The following is a 22791-nucleotide window of genomic DNA, read 5'->3' as shown; positions in this document are numbered from 1 at the left end:
CGACAATCTCAGGAAGTAACAAGGCAAGTTACTAACACCTTTAGAATCAAGAGTGCATACCCTGGGAAGACACTACTCATCTAGGGTTTATGCCACCGTAAAAATCTTGTTCTTCATCCAGTTTGTTAGGTCACACAGATCCCCATATTAAAAGATATAGCTGATATACTATGAAGCTTCTAAGTCATTCCTTTAACACGTATGAGAAAGCAACTCAGTTTTGTTATCAGGCAGTGATACACAGTTTTTCCTTTACCATCTTTAGTTCTTTCTCCCTTTCTCTAGAATGAAATTTCCTTTATTTAAAAAGTTAATTTTGAGCCTTTGGATAAGCTTCTCTTGACTAATATTAAGAATATAAATTACCTTTGCCAACAATGGGCATGCATAATGTGCCCACAGCTACCAGTGTGTGTTCCGCAAGACAGATCAGGGTGCATGAATAATGGATCATATTTTTCTGCATTACAAAACAAACAAACAAACAAACAAAAAACAAAACAAAACAAAACAAACCAAGCATTTAATCTTCCTATAACAAATGTACAACTTTAAATTGTGAAATCCTTGATATGGGGTCGCATACTTGAAATGGAATGCTAGTTTATTCCTTTGAGATACTAGTAATTTATGCAAGACCCTGGATTATTGAGAAAGCAAGACTCTAATTTTCATCATCCTGAGCAAATTAAACATCCCTGAATTGTTAACTGAAACTGGAGTTCTGTATTATATACATCCAATCTTCTGAACATTCCACGCTTTCAGGGCACTGAGAGACTCCCATTCCCTCCAAAAGCCCTGAGCTGGTAAGAGGAATATTCTTCACTGGGCTGCCTTTAATACTTTAGGACACCTGGGTCACACAGTAAAGGTGTTGTGGCAGCAATGACGCGCCCCCTAGGGGAGAGTCTGCCTAAATACACTAATGCAAAGGAGAGTCACAAATGAGAGCCAAAGGGGGAGCAAAATGTCCAGGACAGCAGCCCAGATGGGAAAGAGAGTAATTCAGACAGAGCCTTCCATTCTGGTGCTAATTTTTTATATTCAAAGGAGATAAAAACATGAATATAAACATAAGATGGGTGCCTGGCTGCTTTTGGAATTTTTGTAATTCTCTATGTAAATTAGTAATCTTAGAAATTCCACAACATTCTACAAACAATTACTCAAGTTTCAGTTTGGCTTATATACCAGAACAGTGCAAATGTCACAGCATAAATACAATCTTTTCTGATATAAATTGTGAAAGCATTTGGAAAACCTGCTTATAGACAGCCCAAGTTTTTTCTTCACAAAATAACTAATTAAATAAAATTGATAATTTTATCTTTGGCCTAGAATGAAATTTATAAACCGCTTAGTTGAAATGATCATTTTGTAAGATAAAGCAGATCAGTCTTTCTCAACTAGGTGCTTGAGATCCAGACTGTGAAGACTTTCCTTATGGAGAGAAGGCTATCCTATAAGTGGGCTTTCAATTCTACAATGTAAAAGGCACTTGCTAAATAAGTGTTTTGCAAATTTCTAAGACATAGCTCCTACTCTCAAGAAGTTTACTGGGAGTCTTGAGGCATATGCACATAGAAACATATCTAAGAGTATTGATATCAAAGTGTCTGTGATGGAAACAATAATGTGCAGCTTAGATGCCCCTGGAGGAATGAATGGCCTACTCCTTCCTCAGCAGTTGGAAGAGGGCTTAATTGTTATTCCTCTTTAAGGGACAACTGCTTCACTCAAAGTCACACCTCTTTCCAGAGGTGGCCCACAACCAGTCACTGATCAGTGTTGGGGTTTAAAGACCAGTCCCCCTCGCTCCAACTCAGGACACCTCCAAAGGGCCATCCAGCTCCAGAGTTCCCATAAGGTAGGAAGAGGCCTTTGGGGGACTACATTGAAGCTCACCTTCTCCCTTTGCCCAAACCTGCTTCCCTCCTCTCCATCCAGAGATGTTGATTCCAAGGCTCTTCCAAGTAAATGTCTTGCACGGTAATCTCTACTTCAAGAATCTGCTTTCTGGGGAACGCTATCCATGATATTATCACTACTTCACATGAGAATCTGGCTCAAGGACTGCTTCTCACATACGTAACTCACACAACCATTCCCAAGAGGTTCCATTTTGGATCGATCCATCAGACAAAATTATTATTATTTCAGGGTGCCAACTAATTACTAGGACTTTACAAGTGTGCTAAAGAATGGGAAAGACTGTTAAGTACCAAGTATGTTAATGTTCTATCACAAAGAAAAGCTTTTTTTTGAATCTCTGTTATTTACCAGCTATGTAATTCAGGACTGATAGTTAACCTTCTGGAGTGTTTCCACATCTGTCAACTGGAAAATTTCTGCCTACGGTAAAGCTGCCTAAGACACCACCAACACTACAGAGTTATTAGATTAATAAAATTTCTGTGCCACACCTGAGTGGCAGTCATTAAGGGGGAGGAGAGGATCTAGCTTTGAATGACTTACCTGGATCCTGAATGAATTTACTCCTGTTTTTTGATAATACAGTTGATCTTTGAACAAATGCTGCCAGGACCATTGCCTTGCTTTCCACCTTCACCTCTTGCTCCTCTTGACACAATATACAGGTAACAAACTGTCTCTGTTCAGGGACCTGAGTTTGTGCTGGGCCCAATGCTGTAAGTGTCGTATCTGAAACCATAGGGCTGCAATAAAAAGTGTACGAGTTTCATCAATGAGCCTAAGAAGTTTCCATTTAATCATAAAACAGTGGACTCAAGATAGGTACATATTCCACACATGTGGTTTTGATGATCTGAGCGGCAGAAGTCTTTCACATAGATCAAACCATCTCCTGTAATCCTCACAGCAATCCAATATGCAACACAGAAGCCAGACACTCACTTAACTGACCCTAGTGCACTCATTCTTTTATGACTGTCAAGGGTGTTCTGTGTGACCCATCATCCTGAGCAGAAACATGGTATCTATAGTCAGATATATATGTATAAACATATCAATAAATTCAAATTCTAAGAGTAATTCCTATAATTGGAAGCTGTAAAATTTACCTACCAACCCTTCTAAATTACTTCAGGGTTCAAAGTGTACTTCATTAAAAAAAAAAAAAAAAAAAAAAAAAAAAAAAAAAATATATATATATATATATATATATATATATATATATATACACATATATATATTATGTTTATTTATTTATTAAAAAAAATTTTTTTTTTAAAAATGTTTATTTATTTTTGAGACAGAGAGAGACACAGCATGAGCAGGGAAGGGGCAGAGAGAGAGGGAGACACAGAATGTGAAGCAGGCTCCAGGCTCTGAGCTGTCAGCACAGAGCCCGATGCGGGGCTCGAACTCACAACTGTGAGATCATGACCTGAGCCAAAGTCGGACGCTCAACCGACTGAGCCACCCAGGCGCCCCTATTTTATGTTTATTTTTGAGAGAGTGTACAAGCGGGAGAGGGGCAGAGAGAGAGGGAGACACAGAATCCAAAGCAGGCTCCAGGCTCCAAGCTGTCAGCACAGAGCCTGAGCAGGGCCCGAACCCACGAACCACGAGATCATGACCTGAGCTGAAGTCAGACGCTTAACCAACTGAGCCACCCAGGCGCCTCAAAAATATACTTCTAAGGAAGAAAAGCAACATCTTTTCTAGTTGAGAAACCAATGGTCAAGAGATTAAAAAATGTTGATTATTTTTTACCTATTATCAAGAACAGCGGAGGCAGAGGCATCCAGTTCTAAAGTCTGCTGAAAGAGTTCTTTGTTCTCATCAATAAAGTGCCGTTGCATCTCAGACATCTGGGCCATGATCTTTTCTCTGCGGAGCCTGGCAATCTCGGCTTTTCGCTTCCTCTCAGCTTTGTCTTTGTCTCTTGAACTCTGAAATTATGCTTCATTTAATTAGACCATTAGATGCTAAATGCACATTTTTACCCCAAGGGAGAACTATATTGTAAATACTGTTTAAAAACTATTTTATAATCTCATTTATCTAAACAAGAGAAAAGATTTTTTTAACCTGTTAAAAAAAAGGCAGGGCAAAAAAAATTGCTACAATAAATAAAGATAAACAAATAGTGGCACGTTTCTTGGAATTCACATTTTTTGTGAATATCAACTACCAACTTATTGCAGACAAATTAAATTACTTATAGTGAACTTGCTACAATGCTGCAGTAGGATCACATGCTGCCTCTTATACCTCCTCCATTATGGTTCCTTCAGTCTCTGCCACGGGACTGGTGGACGAACTCTCTCTCATCTTCTTAATAGCATTAAAAGTCTATGACAAAAAGGATCAGTTATTTGGAAGCTATGAAATATTATCAAAATTTAAAGATAACAAACACTGAATGTTTCTTGCAAAAAAGCAGAGCGATGCAGGAAATTTTACCTTTAATATCCACCTAATCATGTCTTTGTGGACGTCTAGGTAGGGAGCGTTCTGTAGTGTTTCCAGCATAGCCAGTATGCTAGGAGAGTTGTTTGGGGCTTCACCAGGTTCTAAGGCAGAAAAAATAAAACTCACGATAACAACAGCTACCACTTCACAGTGCTTATTACTGTGCATGAGAAGATAAATAAAGTTGCTTATAACATCATCTGCCCATCATTTAATTACAGCTCTGCTTTTTAGAGATTTTCAATATTTCTTAAAAATGTAATGTATCTGTACTTTTCAAACAAATTGTTAACTAGAATGCTTTCATCATTCAAAACGGACATCTTACACCAAATGATTATTTTAACATAGCTTTTAGCAAGATTAAATAAAAACCCAGCTGAAAGGACTACCTCAGATTTTACAAAGTCTAAGAAAAGAGCTGGATTACAGGTGTGTGTGTGTAAAAATATATCAATGTGTTTTGGTCTTTTAATAAAACCTAGATTCAAAATAAAATCCATTTCTCTCTCTGTAAGTTATTTTTTATTTGAGGGAAAGACATACATGTCAAGTCCATAATCTCAAGAGTATACTTAATCTAATGTTAGCTGATTTAGTTTTATAGTCAGAAATGTCCAGTTCTTGATTTTCTTTAAGTGCTGCCATTTAGGCAAAATATTCCTAGGAGGGGAAGAGACTAAACTATGCGCTCTTTAATATTCTTTCAGATCTAAAGTTCTGTGGCTATAGTTTAGGGATTTGACTCTAAACAGTGTGGTTTCTTTTTTTAATTTTTTTTTTAACGTATATTATTTTTGAGACAGAGAGAGACAGAGCATGAACAGGGGAGGGTCAGAGAGCGAGGGAGACACAGAATCTGAAACAGGCTCCAGGCTCTGAGCCGTCAGCACAGAGCCTGACGCGGGGCCAGAACTCATGGACTGTGAGATCATGACCTGAGCCGAAGTCGGACACTTAACCGACTGAGCCACCCAGGCGCCCCTAAACAGTGTGTTTTAATTATATAAAATGTTTAAAGAAAAATATAAGGAGGGGCGCCTGGGTGGCTCAGTTGGTTAAGTGCCCGACTTTGGCTCAGGTCATGATCTCGTGGTTCATGGGTTCGAGCCCCGTGTCGGGCTCTGTGCTGACAGCTGAGAGCCTGGAGCCTGCTTTGGATTCTGTGTCTCCCTCTCTCTCAAAAATAAATAAAAACATTTAAAAAAATTTAAAGAGAAATATAAAGAATGTTCAGAGAAAATGATGATTATTGAAAAGAAAGACAAAAAGAGAAACAGAATCTGAGATTGTATAGTGATGAGTGGATGAAATTAGGGAGTTTTCTGTGTGGTTATCCTGAAGTAAAAAAAAAAAAACGGCACAAGATACAATGCTAATCCATAGAAAGAAATACTGACAGAGAAAAGAATAGGGAAAGGCTGGCACCTAACAACATAGTCTTCAGTGGGGAAAGGCAGTTTCCTGTCTTCCTCCCACTTTCCTGGATAAGGGCAAAAGGGGAAAAATAGAGAACTAGCAGCAAATAAGACCACTCCTGTCATAACACCTACTGTCACTCTCAGGATACCACCACAAATTCTTTAAAATACCTCAGCAAATGGATGATTGTAGGTCTGGGGCAGGGAAAGCACAAATGCGCCTGGGGCATCTTTTGTGCCAGAAAGCAATGTGGTGCGCAAATACTAATGGGCTTGGGTCAAAAGAACAGTGAAGCCAATTGAATAGATTCCCAGTGACCAAGGTTGGCAGTTTAAGCTTCAAAAAGAAACTATTTTAAAAAGGAAATCTTGATATGTGACTATAAAACACTGAATAAATAAAAATCAAAGAGTAGTATTTTTTTCTTTTTTTAGAGAGAGAAAATGAGCATGTGAGCAGGGGAGAGGGGCAAAGGGAGAGAGGGAAAGAGACTCTTAAGCAGATTCCACGCTCAGTGCGGAGCCCGACACGGGGCTTAATCCCAAAGCCCTGGGATCATGACCTGAGCTGAAATCAAGGGTTGGTCAGTCAACAGACTGAGCCACCCAGGTGCCCTCCAAGAGTAATATTAAAAACCAAAAACACAACCATCCTAAGCAAACAAAAAAGATTTACAGTTGTCACCACTGAAGGCAACTTTAGACCAACTGCTTATTTTGAAAATCAGTAAAGGAAAACCTTTTCCTTAGAGAAGAAACACGATGGCTAAAACAAATGGTTTTAAAAAGTGTGCAAATATTAAAGTAAATATAGCAAAGTACTAATTACTGAATCTAAGTGGTAGGTACATGGATGTTTACTGTACCAACTCTTGCCTGTATGTTTAAAATTTTTAATAATAAAAAGCTAGTAAAGAGGTGCCTGGGTGGCTCAGTCAGTTAAGTGTCTGACTCTTGATTTTGGCACAGGTCATGATCTCAAGTTGGGGAGACTGAGCCCTGCGTTAGGCTCTATGCTGACAGTGTGGGGCCTGATTGGGATTCTCTCTCTCTCACTCCCTGCCCCTTCCCTCTTGCACACGCTTTCTCAAAATAAATAAACATTAAAAAAAAAAAAAAGCTAGAAAAAAAGTCTCCTGGCCTTTGAGAAAAAAATCACATTACTTTATATAAAATGATACACTAATTCCCTATAGCACATTTTCTTCTTTTCAGTGTCTTTATAAGGTAATAGCAATAATGTAGAAGTGAAATCCTGATAGCATACTTTGTGTTTTCAAAAGCATATGTGAGAATTTAAATGTATGCACTATATTGATTTCAAACTAAGGACTCCTCATTAAGGTTTTCAGTTTATAAATTAAAATTTATGTATTTTAAGTATGCACAGTCCCTAAGTATTTTTATGAATATATATCAGGATCTGATATAGTACCTTTAACACACAGATGAATACATACAGCCTCAGAAATTTGGATCCATTATAACCTGTTTAGAATTTACATGAGCAAAGAGGTTATATTCCATATTTAAAATCACTGGTATCTTGAATTAGTTTAGTAAAAAGTGTATATACATACTTGATATCTTCTGAGTGAAGGTAAATGTTACTACATGCTCTTCTGTGACACTGTCCAAATGCTGTTTTTCTTCCTGAAGTGCCATTCCAATTAAATGTAACACCTCAAATAAAATATTTTGTAACTTTTAGTAAATCAAAAACCAAGTACATATTTTTGTAAGAAATAACAAAAATGTTCATGATTGAGAAAAGATAAAGCAAACCACTGAAGACCAAGTGCAGTAAAAAACAGGCTGAAGTACTAATTTTTATTAAATTCAAACTCTGACCAACCATTCATATAATATGTACTTTTCAGTTTTATGCTATCCCTATACTATGGTCTTAAAAAAAATCTTCAAAGAATCTCAGTGGCCAAATAATTAGAGCTGAAAGCATCTATCATGTAATGAGCTAGTCTACAATACTCTCTAGTTAAATTTCTCTAAGGACTAAAAATCTTAATCATCTCAGAAAGACAGATACTTTTATTTCTAATGCCACGTAACTTATAATGATGTTAACAGTTCTTCTTTATATCTCGCAAAAAATTCCTTACCAGGCTTCTAAGAAAATATAAAATTACACCGAGTCTATTTGCATTTTTACTGCTCTTATCCTGCTCCTCAATTTTTGAAGGAGATGTATGTATGGCGTCTGTTCGTTTCCCCACACAAAGAGCTACTGTGGCTGTTGGAGACTTGGATGAATTAGGTTAGCTTGAATGACACAAAGCAAATGTACACAAAAGGTAAATAGCCTTCACTCTTTTTTTTTCTCCATCATTTCAGACAAATCTTTTTTTTTTTTTTTTTTTTAATTTTTTTTTTTCAACATTTTTAATTTATTTTTGGGACAGAGAGAGACAGAGCATGAACGGGGGAGGGGCAGAGAGAGAGGGAGACACAGAATCGGAAACAGGCTCCAGGCTCCGAGCCATCGGCCCAGAGCCTGACGCGGGGCTCGAACTCATGGACCGCGAGATCGTGACCTGGCTGAAGCCGGACGCTTAACCGACTGCGCCACCCAGGCGCCCCTCAGACAAATCTTTTGTTCAGATAATACTGATGGTCTCTAGTAGACCATAGCTTTGTGCTTTTACGTTTTAAGCATATTTATAAATGGGAGGGGGGTATAAGTATACACACATCTTAGCCAATGAGATACTTGAGGCTGCTGAGACAATGGAAAGAAAAGTAGCTTTGGAAGAAGGCTCTGGAAGAATGCTCACTTTCATTTGTATCCTGGCTTCACTGCTTTCAAGCTACATGGCTTCAGGGAATCCCTCTGAGCCTAATTTCATCATCTTTAAAATGGAAAAAACCAGTTTCCCTTTAGAGTTCTGAAGATTGCAAATATTGTACGTAAAAGTACTTAGCACAGAATAAGGTACAGAGTAGGCTAAGTCTATTAACTGAATAATTACTATTATGTTATTTACTAATTGAGTAACACGCACAAGCTGACTGAATCTCACTGAAAACTGACTTGCTCATCTACATAATGGAAAAAGTTGTATCTACCCAAAAGGGATGTTGTGTGAATTCAATAAATAAATAATTCAAGAATGACTTACATCAAAGCTATAAAGTAAAATACCAACAAGGTTCTAGACATGTCACTTACTAGCTATAAGACCATTAGTCTGTGAGTTTCAATTTCTTCAACTGCAAAATACAGATACTGATGAACCCACGGGGGTTTTGAGGGAATTAAATAAAAAACACAGGTCAAAGATAACACATTATACAAACGTCAGAGTACTGCATAAACAAAGACATATCACCAACAATCAATGAGAAGCAGATAGGCCAACAAGAAAAGGGAACCACAACCATGTGGTACAAAAACATATCTGCCTGGCTATCATTTTCACTGTCAGACACAAAAAACAGTAATAATATTACTATATTTCAAATTAAGGTAACATGGCATTTTGTGCTAAGTTGTCTGTATATAGATATGGACAAGAATATTCTGGCTTTTACCAAAAACACACAGAAATATAAGTAATAAATGTCTTCAAACCTACCCTTTGCAGCATGGACTCAGACCAGGCATATCCATTATGTTCTACAGCCCACTGCAGTATTGTCCTCATGATGCACAACATCACGTCTGACTGCAAAATGTTTACCAGACTTGCAAACAGAGGGCAAAATGGAGGCAGAACTGGAGGTGGAAGTGCTGCACAAATAAAGTTATTATTGGTTTCTTTGTAGAACATGCTTAAAAAAAAAACAAACAAAACCAAACAAACCTATCCCTGTATTACATACTTTTGATAGGTCTTCATTCAAGAATACCCACTAATACACGTTAAAACTATATTTTACCTTCTCAAGGTCAAATGCATAAAAACAGCTACAAAAATAGAAGCAGTACAGAGGAAAGCTTTGTTTTCCCTAGAAATGTCTTAGGATCTGAGACAAAATCAGTAACCCAAAGGTGACTCAGTACTAATTATTCCTATATTTGCATATTTATTAGCCTTGAATGTTCCCTCGGAAAGCATATATTTAAATCTTTCACTTCATCAAGGATAATCATTATAGTCGATAGAAAACGTTTAACAAGGAGAAGAGACTGACAAGAGAGTTTTAGAAAGATTAAAAGTACCTGTATCTTCCCTATTTTGTCTTTTCAATTTCCGTTGAGCTTCCTCTGCCTAATAAGAAAGGAAGACATTTGGACAGGGAATTAGCAATGTACAACCACCTAATACCCAAAACTACTAAGTTAGTTTTTGTCATATCATCTTCTGATTTCATTTTACTTATTTATTTACTTTATTATTTTTTTTTGTTGGCGGGGGTGGGGGGAGAGGTGGAGGCGGAAAACTAAGGATCTGAAGCAGGCTCCATGCTAACAGCAGAGAGCCCAATGATGGGCTCGAACTCATGAACCATGAGATCATGATCTGAGCCGAAGTCAGATGCTTGACTGACTAAGCCATCCAGGTGTCTCTCATCTTCTGATTTTAGAAGAGATTTACCCTTAGTTTTATATATAGTCCCCCCCTCCCCACACCGACACATCAAGGTTATTTTTTTCCCCACTAACCATCCCCCCCACCCCCCAAACCCCAAGGAGTTCTTTCTTATTTTAAAAAGCAGGGGAAACATATACAAACCAAAACCAAAAAAGTTATTTGGGTCTGAGCTCTGCAACACGCATCTAAAACTAAACAAAAGCTTCATGTTCAAGTTTAATTAACGCCATCTACTGAAAAAGTATTTTAAGAGTAGACTGCTAAAAGACAAAATTTGACTAAGACTCATGAGGAAAATTCCATAAATTTCTATGGGAAAACATGTTAAGTAGTAGCAATTCTGAAATGAACATAAAATGGCTTAACTGACTATTACATAGGTTGACAATCTGTCTTCAAAAGCCAGTAAAATACAATTACATATGTGTGGTTATGTATATAATTATATAGATCTTATATATGTAGCAAACATGGGGAGGGGGCACCCAAAATGTTAGGAAGTGATATTTTAGGTAATCTATACTTTCCTTCATTATACTTTTTATATTTTTCAAATTTCCTATAATAAAAATGTATCCTTTTTCAATCTCTGAAAAGCAGTAAAAGTTGTTTAGGAAAAACAAAGAAACACAGCTCTTCCTCAGTACACTTTTAATTTTCCCAATTACCTTGGACTGCTCTGCCCTTGAAAAGTGATAGAAATACAAATTGAACTCTTTGGCGCACTCTGGTTTCAGTTCGTACATGCCTCGTCCTGTTAATCCAGGTTTTCTATGGAAAAAAAGTCCTTAAAATATTATTACTAAAGTCATACACTAATTTATGACACAAGCTTAGATAACAGAATAAAAAATCAAAGCTCTCATTTACTTCTGGTGGATGTAAGCTGTTACTATTTTCTATGGGTTAATTTGGCAATCTACAGCAAAGCTCTATGTACATCATTTTGCCTGACACATCCACTTTGAGTTAATCCTAACTGGACAGGTGAATGCGATGGTCATTGTAGTGACAATTCAAAGTCTAACTATAGGGAATAGGTTATGCACATTACGACACCTCTAAACAGTTGAACATCACTAAAAGTAATAATAATTTTTAAATTTTGACATATAAAGATATCTCTGATAAGTTCTACTTATCAGAGTAGAAGTGGAAAAAAGTAGGTACAATTTTAAGGTTTAGAGAATCTTTTATATATATATATATATATATATATATATATATATATATATATACCTTTTATATATACTATATATATTTCTGTATTTTCTCTAAAAGCAAGTGTTGTATCTTTTAATTTAATTTAATTTAATTTAATTTAATTTAAGTCTTCACACCCAGTGCAGAGCCCAATGCAGGGCTTGAACTCATGACCCCAAGATCAAGACCTGAGCTGAGATCAAGAGTCAATGTTTAACTGGCTGAGCCACCCAGATGTCCCCATATATTGTATCTTTATAATCAACAAAAATAAAGACATTACTGTTGGGGTGGGAGCAAGGAAAAAGCAGCATTGAGAAGCTGCCTCAACAACCTTAGTGGGGATAAACTGGTTTACTGACTGGGCAATGCACTGGAAGAGTGAAGGCAGTATTCAAAGGCCATCCCATAACTTAGGAGGCGCATTCAAATGAAAACGAAGCAAGCAGTTTTAAGAAAGCTCAATGCACTGCCTTAGGTCATCTGTTCAGTTTAATGTCAATTATCTGAAACTATCAGCTATGAACACTGGTTCTGAGCACAGCGAACATTCTCATAAATCAATTTTAGTTACTGAGTGAAGAGCTAGATCAGAAGAGTGAAAGGACAGTGAGAAATCTAGTTCAGAATTATGTATCTGAAAAGGCTGTCACTCTCTGAAGGCAACAATTTCATTCTCAGTTCCATCAAAGGAAACGCCAAGAAAAATTAATATATTAAAAACAACTGAACTGGAAACAACAGGAAGTAAACTCACTTGAAATGCGCAACTGCTTCAATTACGCTCTCCATGCCAGTCTCCTTGTTCTCCTAACAGTATGAGAAACAAGTGTGTTTCATGTTAATTGTGTATCTGCTAGCACTTTAAACATTGTGCTTTTCTCTCTCTCTTTTTTAACTTTTATTTTTGACAGAGAGTGAGACAGAACGTGAGCAATGAGGGGCAGAGAGAGAGAGGGAGACACAGAAGCAGGGTCCAGGCTCTGAGCTGTCAGCACAGAGTCCAATGCAGGGCTCAAACCCACAAACCATGAGATCATGACCTGAGCTGAAGCTGGATGCTTAACCCACTGAGCCACCCAGGTGCCCCTGTGCTGTTCTCTTCTTAAGCCTTACACAGCAACTCTATGAAGCGGCTATACTATTATGCCAGTTTTTATAGCCGAGGATTCCATAGTAAACATAATTATTAATACATAACAAGGGAAATTTAGTTGATAAGCTAACATTCATTCAAACTCATACAGTTAAAAATAAGTCACTATCCTACGGTTTCAAGGTGACAGCTTTCAAAAGGAATTGACTTAAAAGCACAAAGTACACATAACATTTAAAATTTACATAAGATATTTAGCATTTCGTGAAGGTTACACTAATTTCTTATCTATTTTTGGTAAAACAGCATTTCCGAAATCATATCCTATTCATAACAAGATGTTAATAGGAATTCTAATTAAAGAATTCTCTGGTCAAAAATGCTTGGCAAATATAGTTGCCATTACTTTGTACAAGATGTATTTTAAAATGCTGTTTTAAATTGTATTCTTCTTTATTCTAAAGTCGAAGTGAAACTGTAATCGCTTTCTCATCTAGCAACTCAGGATTCGTTTCCTGTATTAAAAAAGCACAAGTAATTTTTATCCTGACTAGATATCTAGTGGTATTAAGAAATTATTAAATATTGTTCTTTTAGGTGTGATCGTGGCATACGGATAGACAAGTTTTCCTAAAAGTCCTTTTGGACCAGTTTCTCCATGTTGGCCCTGACATCGAGAGCAGACAATTCTTTGCTATGGGGGTTCTGTCCTGTGCATTGCAGGATATTCAGCTGCACCTCTGGCTTCTGCTCACTGGATGCCAGGAGCACCATACGACCCTGCCCTGAGTGGTGATCTGGCCAAATGTCTCGTGGGGGCAAAGTCGTCCCTGGCCGAGAACCATTGTTTTACACACATACAATTCTATTTATAGATGAAATGGTAAATCTGGTATTCTGGGCTTTTTGTTCGTTTGTTTTGTTTTGTTTTGGTTAGAACAGCTCAGCAAAATAAAATTCTGGATTACTGTTGTACAACAGTACACCTACATCAAACAGGCCAAAAAAATAAATAAAACAGCACAGACAAAAAAGGAAAAAAATGAAATCTTTTACCTTTGGCCCTTTTAACCATCTCATACAAACCAACTACTTATAGTACAGCTAAGTACATACATAAAAAAAGTTACTGGAATGCTCGGAATTAAGACTGTTTGTTGTTGTTGTTGTTTCTGTTTTTTTTTTTTCAAAGTTTTTTTTTTCTCCTTTGGAATTATAACGAACATGGTCCACCACAAGTAAAGTCAGAAGTAGAACAGAGAACACTCCAAAGGCTGGTTTGGTCATCTGAGATCATTAAAAATGGTTGACCCCTAACAATACATACAAAAAATATTAAATGTAAATAAAAAACACAAATGAATTTTCCTTTTTCAAGTACTTTTAAGAAAAAAACCAGGGCCTTGGAAGTTTTGACTCTTTTTTTTCCCTCCCCTGTTGCAAACTCACGCTGTGGTTTTGGTTGGATGGTGGAGAGCATGTATGGTCATCTGTGGCTTAACTCGACATTCTTTTTTTTTTTTTTTTTTTTTTTTTTTTTCAACGTTTTTTATGTATTTTTGGGACAGAGAGAGACAGAGCATGAACGGGGGAGGGTCAGAGAGAGAGGGAGACACAGAATCGGAAACAGGCTCCAGGCTCCGAGCCATCAGCCCAGAGCCTGACGCGGGGCTCGAACTCACAGACCGCGAGATCGTGACCTGGCTGAAGTCGGACGCTTAACCGACTGCGCCACCCAGGCGCCCCTTTTAAATTTTTTTTTTCAACGTTTTTTATTTATTTTTGGGACAGAGAGAGACAGAGCATGAACGGGGGAGGGTCAGAGAGTTAACTTGACATTCTTAACAAAATAATCTGGGGGGGGGGCAGGGATTCATGGTTGGGGTAAAGATAAAACAAGACTAGTTGAAACTGGAGATGGGTTCTGTTATGTTTTCTATTTCTATAGATATTTGAAATTTTTCATAATGCAAAGTTTAAAGGAAGTATTACTATGAAACAAATAAGGGTTTAAATCCCAGAAGAATGACCATTAAGGTTGAAAGTTTTGATCTATGTTTCAAATTTGGGGAAACATTTTGAAAAGCCTCAAGGAAATAAGGACCACTCCTAACCATAAGTGTTGGTTATCTATCTGAAAAACCCTGTGGCTGAAAAATAGGTGGCCAAAGACCTTGAGATCCTAGAGGAGAAAGTTATAATTAGCCTCTGAATGCCCATGAACATTATTTTACATTCACTAGAAGGAAAAGAGATGGCTCCCTAAGAAGAGTTTTTGAATGCTTCAGAAGGAAAAAGCTCTGGAAAATTTCAGTTTGCTCAACACAGCCGGGCAGGTATTTTCTCACTTCCTTCTCCAATACACTAGGTTAAACATTACACCACCCATGGCAACTTTGTAGTAAAGACTCTATAACAAGCCCTTATCTACTGGATACATAAATTCAGTTCTCAAGACCAGGTTTACTTTTTTTTTTTTTTAATATTTATTTTGAGAGAGAGAGACAGACACAAAGTGTGAGCGGGGGAGGGGCAGAGAGAGAAGGAGACAGAACCCGAAGCAGGGCCTAGGCTCTGAGCTGTCAGCCCAGAGCCTAATGCGGGGCTCGAACTCACGAACCACGAGATCATGACCTGAACTGAAGTTGGACGTTCAACCGACTGAGCCACCAGCCGCCCCAAGACCAGGTTTACTTTTATTTAGCATCCTTATCTCTCCTAAGAATTCCCTGTAAGAGATTCTACTTCTATGCTCTTTTCTATCCCCCATCCCTAGTATTCTCTTTTTTTTTCAGCATTAAAAATTTTTTTTAAAGTAATCTCTATGCCCAACATGGGGATCAAACCCATGACCCCAAGTTCAAGAGTCACATGCTCTGCAACTGAGCCAGCCAAGCACCCCTCTAATTATTTCTAGTAAGAGTGACTAGTAAGAGTTATACATGTCCTAGAACTGTAGTCTTTACCACTGGAAAAGGTATACAGAAGTAATCTCTACACACTAGCCTGACAGGGAGGGAAGAACTTCTAAATTCCTTTTTTAAGGTATAGGTACTTACATCTTCAGGTAAAGACTTCACCAGTTCACTATGAGCCATAGGTTTGATGCTTAATTGATGGATAATCTCTCGCTTAATTTCATCTGTAGCATTTACCTGTCCAACTCCAGGACTAAATCTCTCTCCTGTCAAGGCAAAAGTACATATCCACACATTTAACATAACCAGCATACTTAAGCAGTATATACTTATAATTCACGCAACACAATATATTTTTCTTTCTATGCAATGGGAAGGTAGCAACTGGCTTGGCAACAAGCTAGGGTGAGAGCAGCTCTTAACCTCTGAGGCTCAGACACAACAAGTGAGTGCAGGGTTTGGGCAGAGGAGAGAAAACTCTGGTTGCTGTTTTGAAAGAATGGGATCAGAAGGCAGGAAGGAACTGGATGTAGTAGAAAAGTGGTACAGCAGTAGTTGAACCAGTAGCCTCGGAAACTGCTTTCCCGCCATGTGGCACATGGTAGCAGGGAGGGGAGCCTTCCTTTGTCCTTCTATCTAGTGGCAAATAAGGTATCACCTCCTGACAGTAGCCAGGATTCTCTGCTCTATGAACTAGAGAGTCTAAAATAGCAGAGGAGGTGGGGAAGGTATAGGATAAAAGAATAGGAAAGATGGAGGTGACAAGACTGAAAATACAGGCAGTAGGAAAAGAAACGTGCATCTATTAGCCACAGGTCTCTATTAATTTATTATTATTATTGGTATTATTATTATTATTATTATTATTATTATTATTATTGTATCTAAAGCCAAGATAACAGTTTTGCAACACAAAACCATGGGAGGAAACATCCCTAAGATATAAAGTAACAGTAAATAGATCCTAACTATCCTATTCTTGTTTGCTATACTCTTCTGTTCCCCTTCTTTCTCCTCAGACAAGGAGCCTTTCAGATTATTCTACTTCAGTAGGTCTACTCTCTTGTTCCAAATTGCCACAGGACCATCACTCTCGGTGCTACGGTAACCAGAGGGGAGAAAGACACTCAACTAAAAGAAACATAGCTCAGAAATTCTGAACTATTTGCCACCACAAAAGCCAATGTAATTTATAAAGGTCGCAAACAATCCAAACTTACCAACAAGCATTATGATGAGGTACAGCATTTCTTCTATTAGAGTATTATTTTGCTGAACGACATCCTGTAGCAAGTGGGGGGAGAGAAAGTTCAGAGATAAGAATACCAGTACTGTATTATCTCAGGTGATGAATGTACCCCAAAAGAATGGAAGATACTTCTTTAAATGAGGCTTATAAACAGGCTTATAAAACATGCTCTTACCTTATGGGTAATCTCTGAGCTAAATCTCTTCCCATAGTCTGGAGTACTGAAAATCGGATAAAGTTCAAAGCGGCTGAGCATTATCATCAGGAAATGATTCGGATCCATCATAGAGACACCTGTCTTTTTTTTTTTTTTTTTTTAAATGTTTGAGATAAAGGAAAAGAGGGAGGTCAAAAGGGTTACTAAATAATTAGTGAAAGATATTTTGGGTTGCATAGGTGAAAACAGCTTAGTCACCAATCCCAATACAAGACGAAAACCCATTTAGCCCAATTCCCTACTTGTGGAAGCTACAAGCGTGGACAAGAATCTAAGTTGGTAAAACAAAATGAAATAGAAACAAAACAACCCTCCCCTAAACCAACACATCAGAGTAACATGGACTATAGGTTCTCTTTCCTTTTAATGCTTTGAATTACTTGCAACCCCATGAATTCAGTTCTTAAGTTTTATTTCAGCATTCTCCTATCACTGTCTAGTATGTGGACTCAGAGAGAAATGTGATATGGCAATTAAGCTTCTAAGCTTCTTTTTATATACATGATATTAGACTGTTATCAAGAACTCTCAAACTAATTTTTGCTGATAAAAACTATACTAACTGAAGTAACAGCTTTTAAATATTAGTTTAATTCTCCTTTAATTTCATCTGTATAAATTCTAAATCAACTTGGATTTTAATTTATTTTGAACCAATCATTTTTGAAATTTATATTCCATAACTTTTCTATAATTTTTCAATCCACAGCAATAATATGGAAAAACTACTATGTGATAAGTATTGTGCTATGCACAACAGACAAACAGGGACTAAGATATAGTTGCCATGATTTAGTGGAGGGGACAAAAAGTAAATAGGCAACCACAATCCAGAGCTATGAAAGCTACGCTGGGGATGAGCACCATGCTATGGGCCTTCCCAAATAGGATACATAGCCACATTATTGTGTGTCTGCAATGGCTTTCTGGAGAAAGTGACCCTGAATACTAAGACATGCAGGAAAACAAGTTACTAGGTAAATGGAAAAGGAAGGAGGTAGGGTGGGCAAACTAGGGAGCAAAAGAAAGAAATGTGCAGAGTTTAAGACTTAAGACAGAGCATGGCAATTTCAGAGAATTTTAAGAAAGGTCAGTTTCACAAGCCTTGGAAATCAAATCAGTTTAAGGGGGTTGGGGCTTTAATCAGAGGACAATGAAAAAAGGACGGCTTTCAGGTTTCTGACTCTAACAACTATATACACTGTTGAACAATACACCACAGTAGGAAACGCAAGATAGGAGGAAGGTATGGAGGAAATAAGAGTAGTTTGAATATGTTAAATCTGAGATGTGTCCAGGAAATCTAGATGAAAATGTTCTACAGGCTCTTAGTCATATGAGTTTGGAGCTCAGTAGACAGGGCTAGGCTAAAGTTACAGATTTGGAAGTAATCCTAAGTGACTGGGTTCTGTAGAAATAACAAGGAAAACAATTCCCTATGAACTGTAAGTTTAATGCTTTTAATTCATTACCTGAAGCATTACTATATCCTTGTCAAACATTTCACGCCTGCATTTCACATTATGGTAGTAATAAATCTAAAAAAAAAAAAAATAATAATTACATTGGGCAAATAGGTTTTTATTTGCGCAGGTCCCTCCTCTTCCCAATCCCCAAGAGCACATGGGTTCAATGCAAGTGTGAATGTGTGTGTGTGCACACGCACCAACACACAATGTGGCTTCCTCAACAGTTAATGCTACTTAGCAGAGATTAATTAATTAGAAATTTTGAGATTTCAGTGTTCACTGTATGGTTCACATTTTGCAGCCAACTTTCTGGTTCTCCCAAGAAAGTTACTTCTGTAAGGTTTATAGCTACGAAAAATGGGGGGAAAACCTTACCTATACCAAGACTTGATGAAGTCTAAAACTTAAAACCTCAATTTCAGAGCTAATTACTATAGAGCTTTTTTTGATTGAAGCAGAGTCGACACACAATGTTACATGAGTTTCAGGTGTACAAGACAGTGATCGGACAAGTCTACACGTTACGCTGTGCTCACAAGTATAGGTACCATCTGTCACCATATAACACTATTATAATACCATTGACTCTATTCCCTATGCTGTGCCTCTCATCCTGACTCCAAAATTAGAAACCTATACCTCCCACTCAGCTTCACCCATTTTACCCATCCTCCGACTCCCTCCCCTCTGACAACCATCTAATAGAACTTTTACCACAATTTAAAGGGATGAAATCTGAATTATTATATTACATTTGTTGTTCTAAAAAATGATCTCAAGTTAAATATCAAGAAAATTAAGTTCATTTGTACTTTTGATATTGTTTCTTGACAAAGTATGAATAAAAGTTCCAAGAAACATTTTGGTTTAACATTACATTTATCTTCTTGAACAATTTTAATATAGATACTCAACTTTCAATGACTTAAGTATGTTGAAAATTACAACCTTCACAGAAGTCAAAGGAATGGATGAAAACTATTCATAAACTAAAAATACACTTACCTGGTTTACTAAAGAGAACCCATTTCTTCTCCACATTCCTGCATGTACTTGGGCACATAAAACAAGACATCTAAGAGGGTGTTCTATCAACATGGGTGGGCTAAGTTCACTCTGTAAAGACAAAAAATAAAACAAAAAAAAATACTCAAAAATCTCAACTCTATGAAGAAGACTGGTTGATAGGGATGGAAACTTTATATAAAACAGTAGTTAAGATTACTCAAAGTATGTTCGTGTGACGGTTAATTTTACGTGTCAACTTGGATAGGCCATGGCACCGTTTTTGATTAACACCAGTTAATGTTGCTGTGACGGTATTTTGTAGACGTGATTAATTTTTAAATCAGTAGACTCTGAGTGAAGCAGATTACTCTCCATAATGTGGGTGGACCTCATCCAATTAGTTCAAGGCCTTAAGAGAAAACACAGGATGAAGAAATTCTGCTTCCAGATTGCCTTTGGTCCTCAGACTACATCAACTCTTCCTTGGGTCCTCAGCCTACCATGCCAGACCGCCAGGCAGGCATATTTCACACTTGTCAGGCCCATAAGTGCATGAGCCAATTCCTTACAATAAATCCATTTTTTTTCTGTCCCTTTCTTTCTCCATACTTACATACCCATGTGCACATGCATGTGGATACACTCTTCCACTGGTTCTGTTTTTCTGGAGAACTCTTGTTTAATAAAGTTTGTTTCAAACTGATTTCAAATACATGGAACATAATACATAGGTATTTACTTTTAAATGTTAGTACTACTTACTAGAGGTAGTAGCTCTGGAAATTTATATGCCACTTCACTTTTGCTTAATAATACATGTAAACCTGCATGGAAGAATAAACAAAAAAGTATTTCTACAACTGCAAGTCACTTAGAAAGAAGTCCTAAATATTCACTCAACTTTGTATCTAACTTCTTTTCTCTTTTTCTTTGGGAACTTATCCCATTACAAATTAAGATAGAAAATGAATTGCATCCATAAATGAAGCTTTTTAATTGATATTCTAATGAACCTCTGGATCAAAGGCACATTTAGAACCACAGTCTTAATTACATGTACTGATATACACGGATGACATTTTATGGAGATAAATGTTAGACATACAAACACACAAAAGCAGTTATAGAACTATTAAAGCAATTTATATATGTTATGCCAACTTGAAGGGTCATGTTTCATTGGGCTATGGAGTCTGTTCCCATTTAAAGTATAGTAGGAGAGATCCTTCTGGCAAGTGAACAGGGAAACTGGTTCTGGGATTCATGGTCTGCGTGGATCCTGATCTCAGAATTAAGTTCCCCAGAACTTCCAGTTTAAGATCAAAGCCTCTTAAATTCCTGACTGCAAAGGGCTGTTGTATAGCTCCACCTTAGTTAATTCTGTTACTTAAGAATTAATTATCCTGTTTATGTTGTCTAAACAGGGAATGGTTTTTATAATCTTATCAGTGGATGTTGGCCATGTGGGTCAAGCCTGGCTTAAGGCTTTTGTCACCCGAGAAGACCTACATTTTGAGTCTCATTCTGACACTCTGACACTCAACCTCCATTAGTACACACTCCAAGTTGTTCTTGAACAATTTTGTATGTGTGTCCTTAGCTCTTCAATTAGATTATAAGCATTCAGGCCAAGCTTTATCAACAGTGAGTAGAATGCTCAAAAATGTTCACTGAGAAGGTCTGAGAGCGGTAGACACCTAGGCAGAAATTAGTACATCTGAAGGGTACTATTTTCCTTGTGGGTAACTATCAGCATCAGCCTCCATCATACAACCAGATTTTTAAAGGCAGCAAAGATCAGCAGCTCAGCAGTAAACAGGACCAACGTTCCTGCACTCCAGCTGAATACTCTTCCACAACACCACGCTGTTACCTGCTCATATTGACTATCAACAGGTTCAGGATGCTCAAAGCACTCACAGAAACACAACTGGGCCTGAACAAGTTACAGAAATAAGAGATTTCTTCCCACAATCATAATTTCATACTAAGTGCTTTTTTGTTGTTCCATTTGTTTTTTTGGTTGTTGTTCCATTTGTTGTACTACTGATATCCAGATGGCTAAGTTATCTTAAATCTTCACGACTTCCAGAAGACTATTCTAATGCTAGGCTCTAGCAGGAGGAAGATGGGATAATGGTCAGAACAATGAAAAATTGCCTTCAGAAAACAGGGATTATTAGTCCTGATCCCATGGACATTAAAAGAATAAAGGAATACCAGGAATGGCCCTATGCCCACAAGTTTGATAACTTAGATGAAATGTACCCGTTTCTTGAAAAACACAAACTACCAAAACTCATACCAGGAGAAACAGATAACTAGAATTAACTTACATCCATTAAAGAAATGGAATCAGTAGTTAATAACCTTCCAAAAAAGAAAGTATCAGGTTCTTATGGCTTCACTGACGAACTCTACCAAATGTTTAAGGAAGAAATGGTATCAGTTCTCTACAATTTCTTACACACATACACACACGCACCCCACTTTCATGTCATATTAGGTTACTGAGCCGTACACTTAAGATGAATTACAAATGCTGCAATGAGTAAAAATAGCTACCTTTAGAACTTCTTTCTACTCTCTCAGTTAAAAATGGAACTAAAGGGAACAACAGTATGTGAGCAGGATAAGATTTCCTACAATTAAAAAAAAAGAATCCCTGCAATCAAGAAATACAGAAGGAAGCTACACTGAAATGAGTGTGCAGAGATGGACGAATGTATATTCAAAGTTTTTGGTTGCTGCAAGGTGGCAGCCTCAAATATGGTACCAAATATAAATGACTTGTAAATCAACCACTCATGATTAAAAAACTATCCCTAAAAAGGTTATCAATAAATAAGCTTGGAGGGAGAGAAAAAAATTTGGGGGTGGTTTCAGTTTACCAGCAATCACTTAAGTGATACAGCAATTTGAATTTAACAACACAGACCTTGAATCTGGGTTGAGTTAAGCAGTAACAACAGGTGATTAAGTGCAGTGAAGAAGTCTGAAGGGGGCGCACCTGGGTGGCTCAGGTTAAGCCTCTAACTCTTGACTTCGGCTCATGTCATCATCTCATGGTTTGTGAGTTGAAGCTTTGCATTGGGCTCCGTGCTGACAGTGCAGAGCCTGCTTGGGATTCTCTCTCCCTCTGCCTCTCTGCCCTTCCCTCATGCATGTTCTCTCTCTCTCTCTCTCTCTCTCTCTCTCTCTCTCTCTCAAAAAAAAAAAGTCTGAAGAAGTGCTATGGTATGGTTGTTATAAAGAT

The 22791-nt window shown here is 37.5% G+C and overlaps 1 protein-coding gene across 13 annotated transcripts in view; it reads right to left on the bottom strand.

Moving 5' to 3' along the window:
* Positions 1-22791, bottom strand: part of UBR2 (ubiquitin protein ligase E3 component n-recognin 2) — a 125619-nt gene that overhangs the window by 27318 nt on the left and 75510 nt on the right. For 9 of the 13 annotated variants that reach the window (XM_058733974.1, XM_058733972.1, XM_058733967.1 and 6 more), the window contains 16 exons: positions 20298-20359; positions 19533-19643; positions 18531-18596; positions 17017-17139; positions 16813-16876; positions 15734-15858; positions 12336-12388; positions 11044-11146; positions 10003-10051; positions 9416-9570; positions 7403-7505; positions 4393-4502; positions 4201-4281; positions 3700-3878; positions 2479-2678; positions 367-460 (listed from right to left, as the gene is read on the bottom strand). In XM_058733974.1, coding sequence (XP_058589957.1) covers positions 367-460; positions 2479-2678; positions 3700-3878; positions 4201-4281; positions 4393-4502; positions 7403-7505; positions 9416-9570; positions 10003-10051; positions 11044-11146; positions 12336-12388; positions 15734-15858; positions 16813-16876; positions 17017-17139; positions 18531-18596; positions 19533-19643; positions 20298-20359 — 1678 coding nt within the window. Of the gene's footprint in view, positions 1-366; positions 461-2478; positions 2679-3699; positions 3879-4200; positions 4282-4392; positions 4503-7402; positions 7506-9415; positions 9571-10002; positions 10052-11043; positions 11147-12335; positions 13988-15729; positions 15859-16812; positions 16877-17016; positions 17140-18530; positions 18597-19532; positions 19644-20297; positions 20360-22791 lie in introns of those variants that run through there. The other 4 variants (XM_058733975.1, XM_058733976.1, XM_058733978.1 and 1 more) reach the window with 4 other exon arrangements.

Source organism: Neofelis nebulosa, chromosome 6 (assembly GCF_028018385.1).
Source record: "Neofelis nebulosa isolate mNeoNeb1 chromosome 6, mNeoNeb1.pri, whole genome shotgun sequence".
NCBI lineage: Eukaryota > Metazoa > Chordata > Mammalia > Carnivora > Felidae > Neofelis > Neofelis nebulosa.
This window is presented reverse-complemented; position numbering and strand designations above follow the sequence as displayed.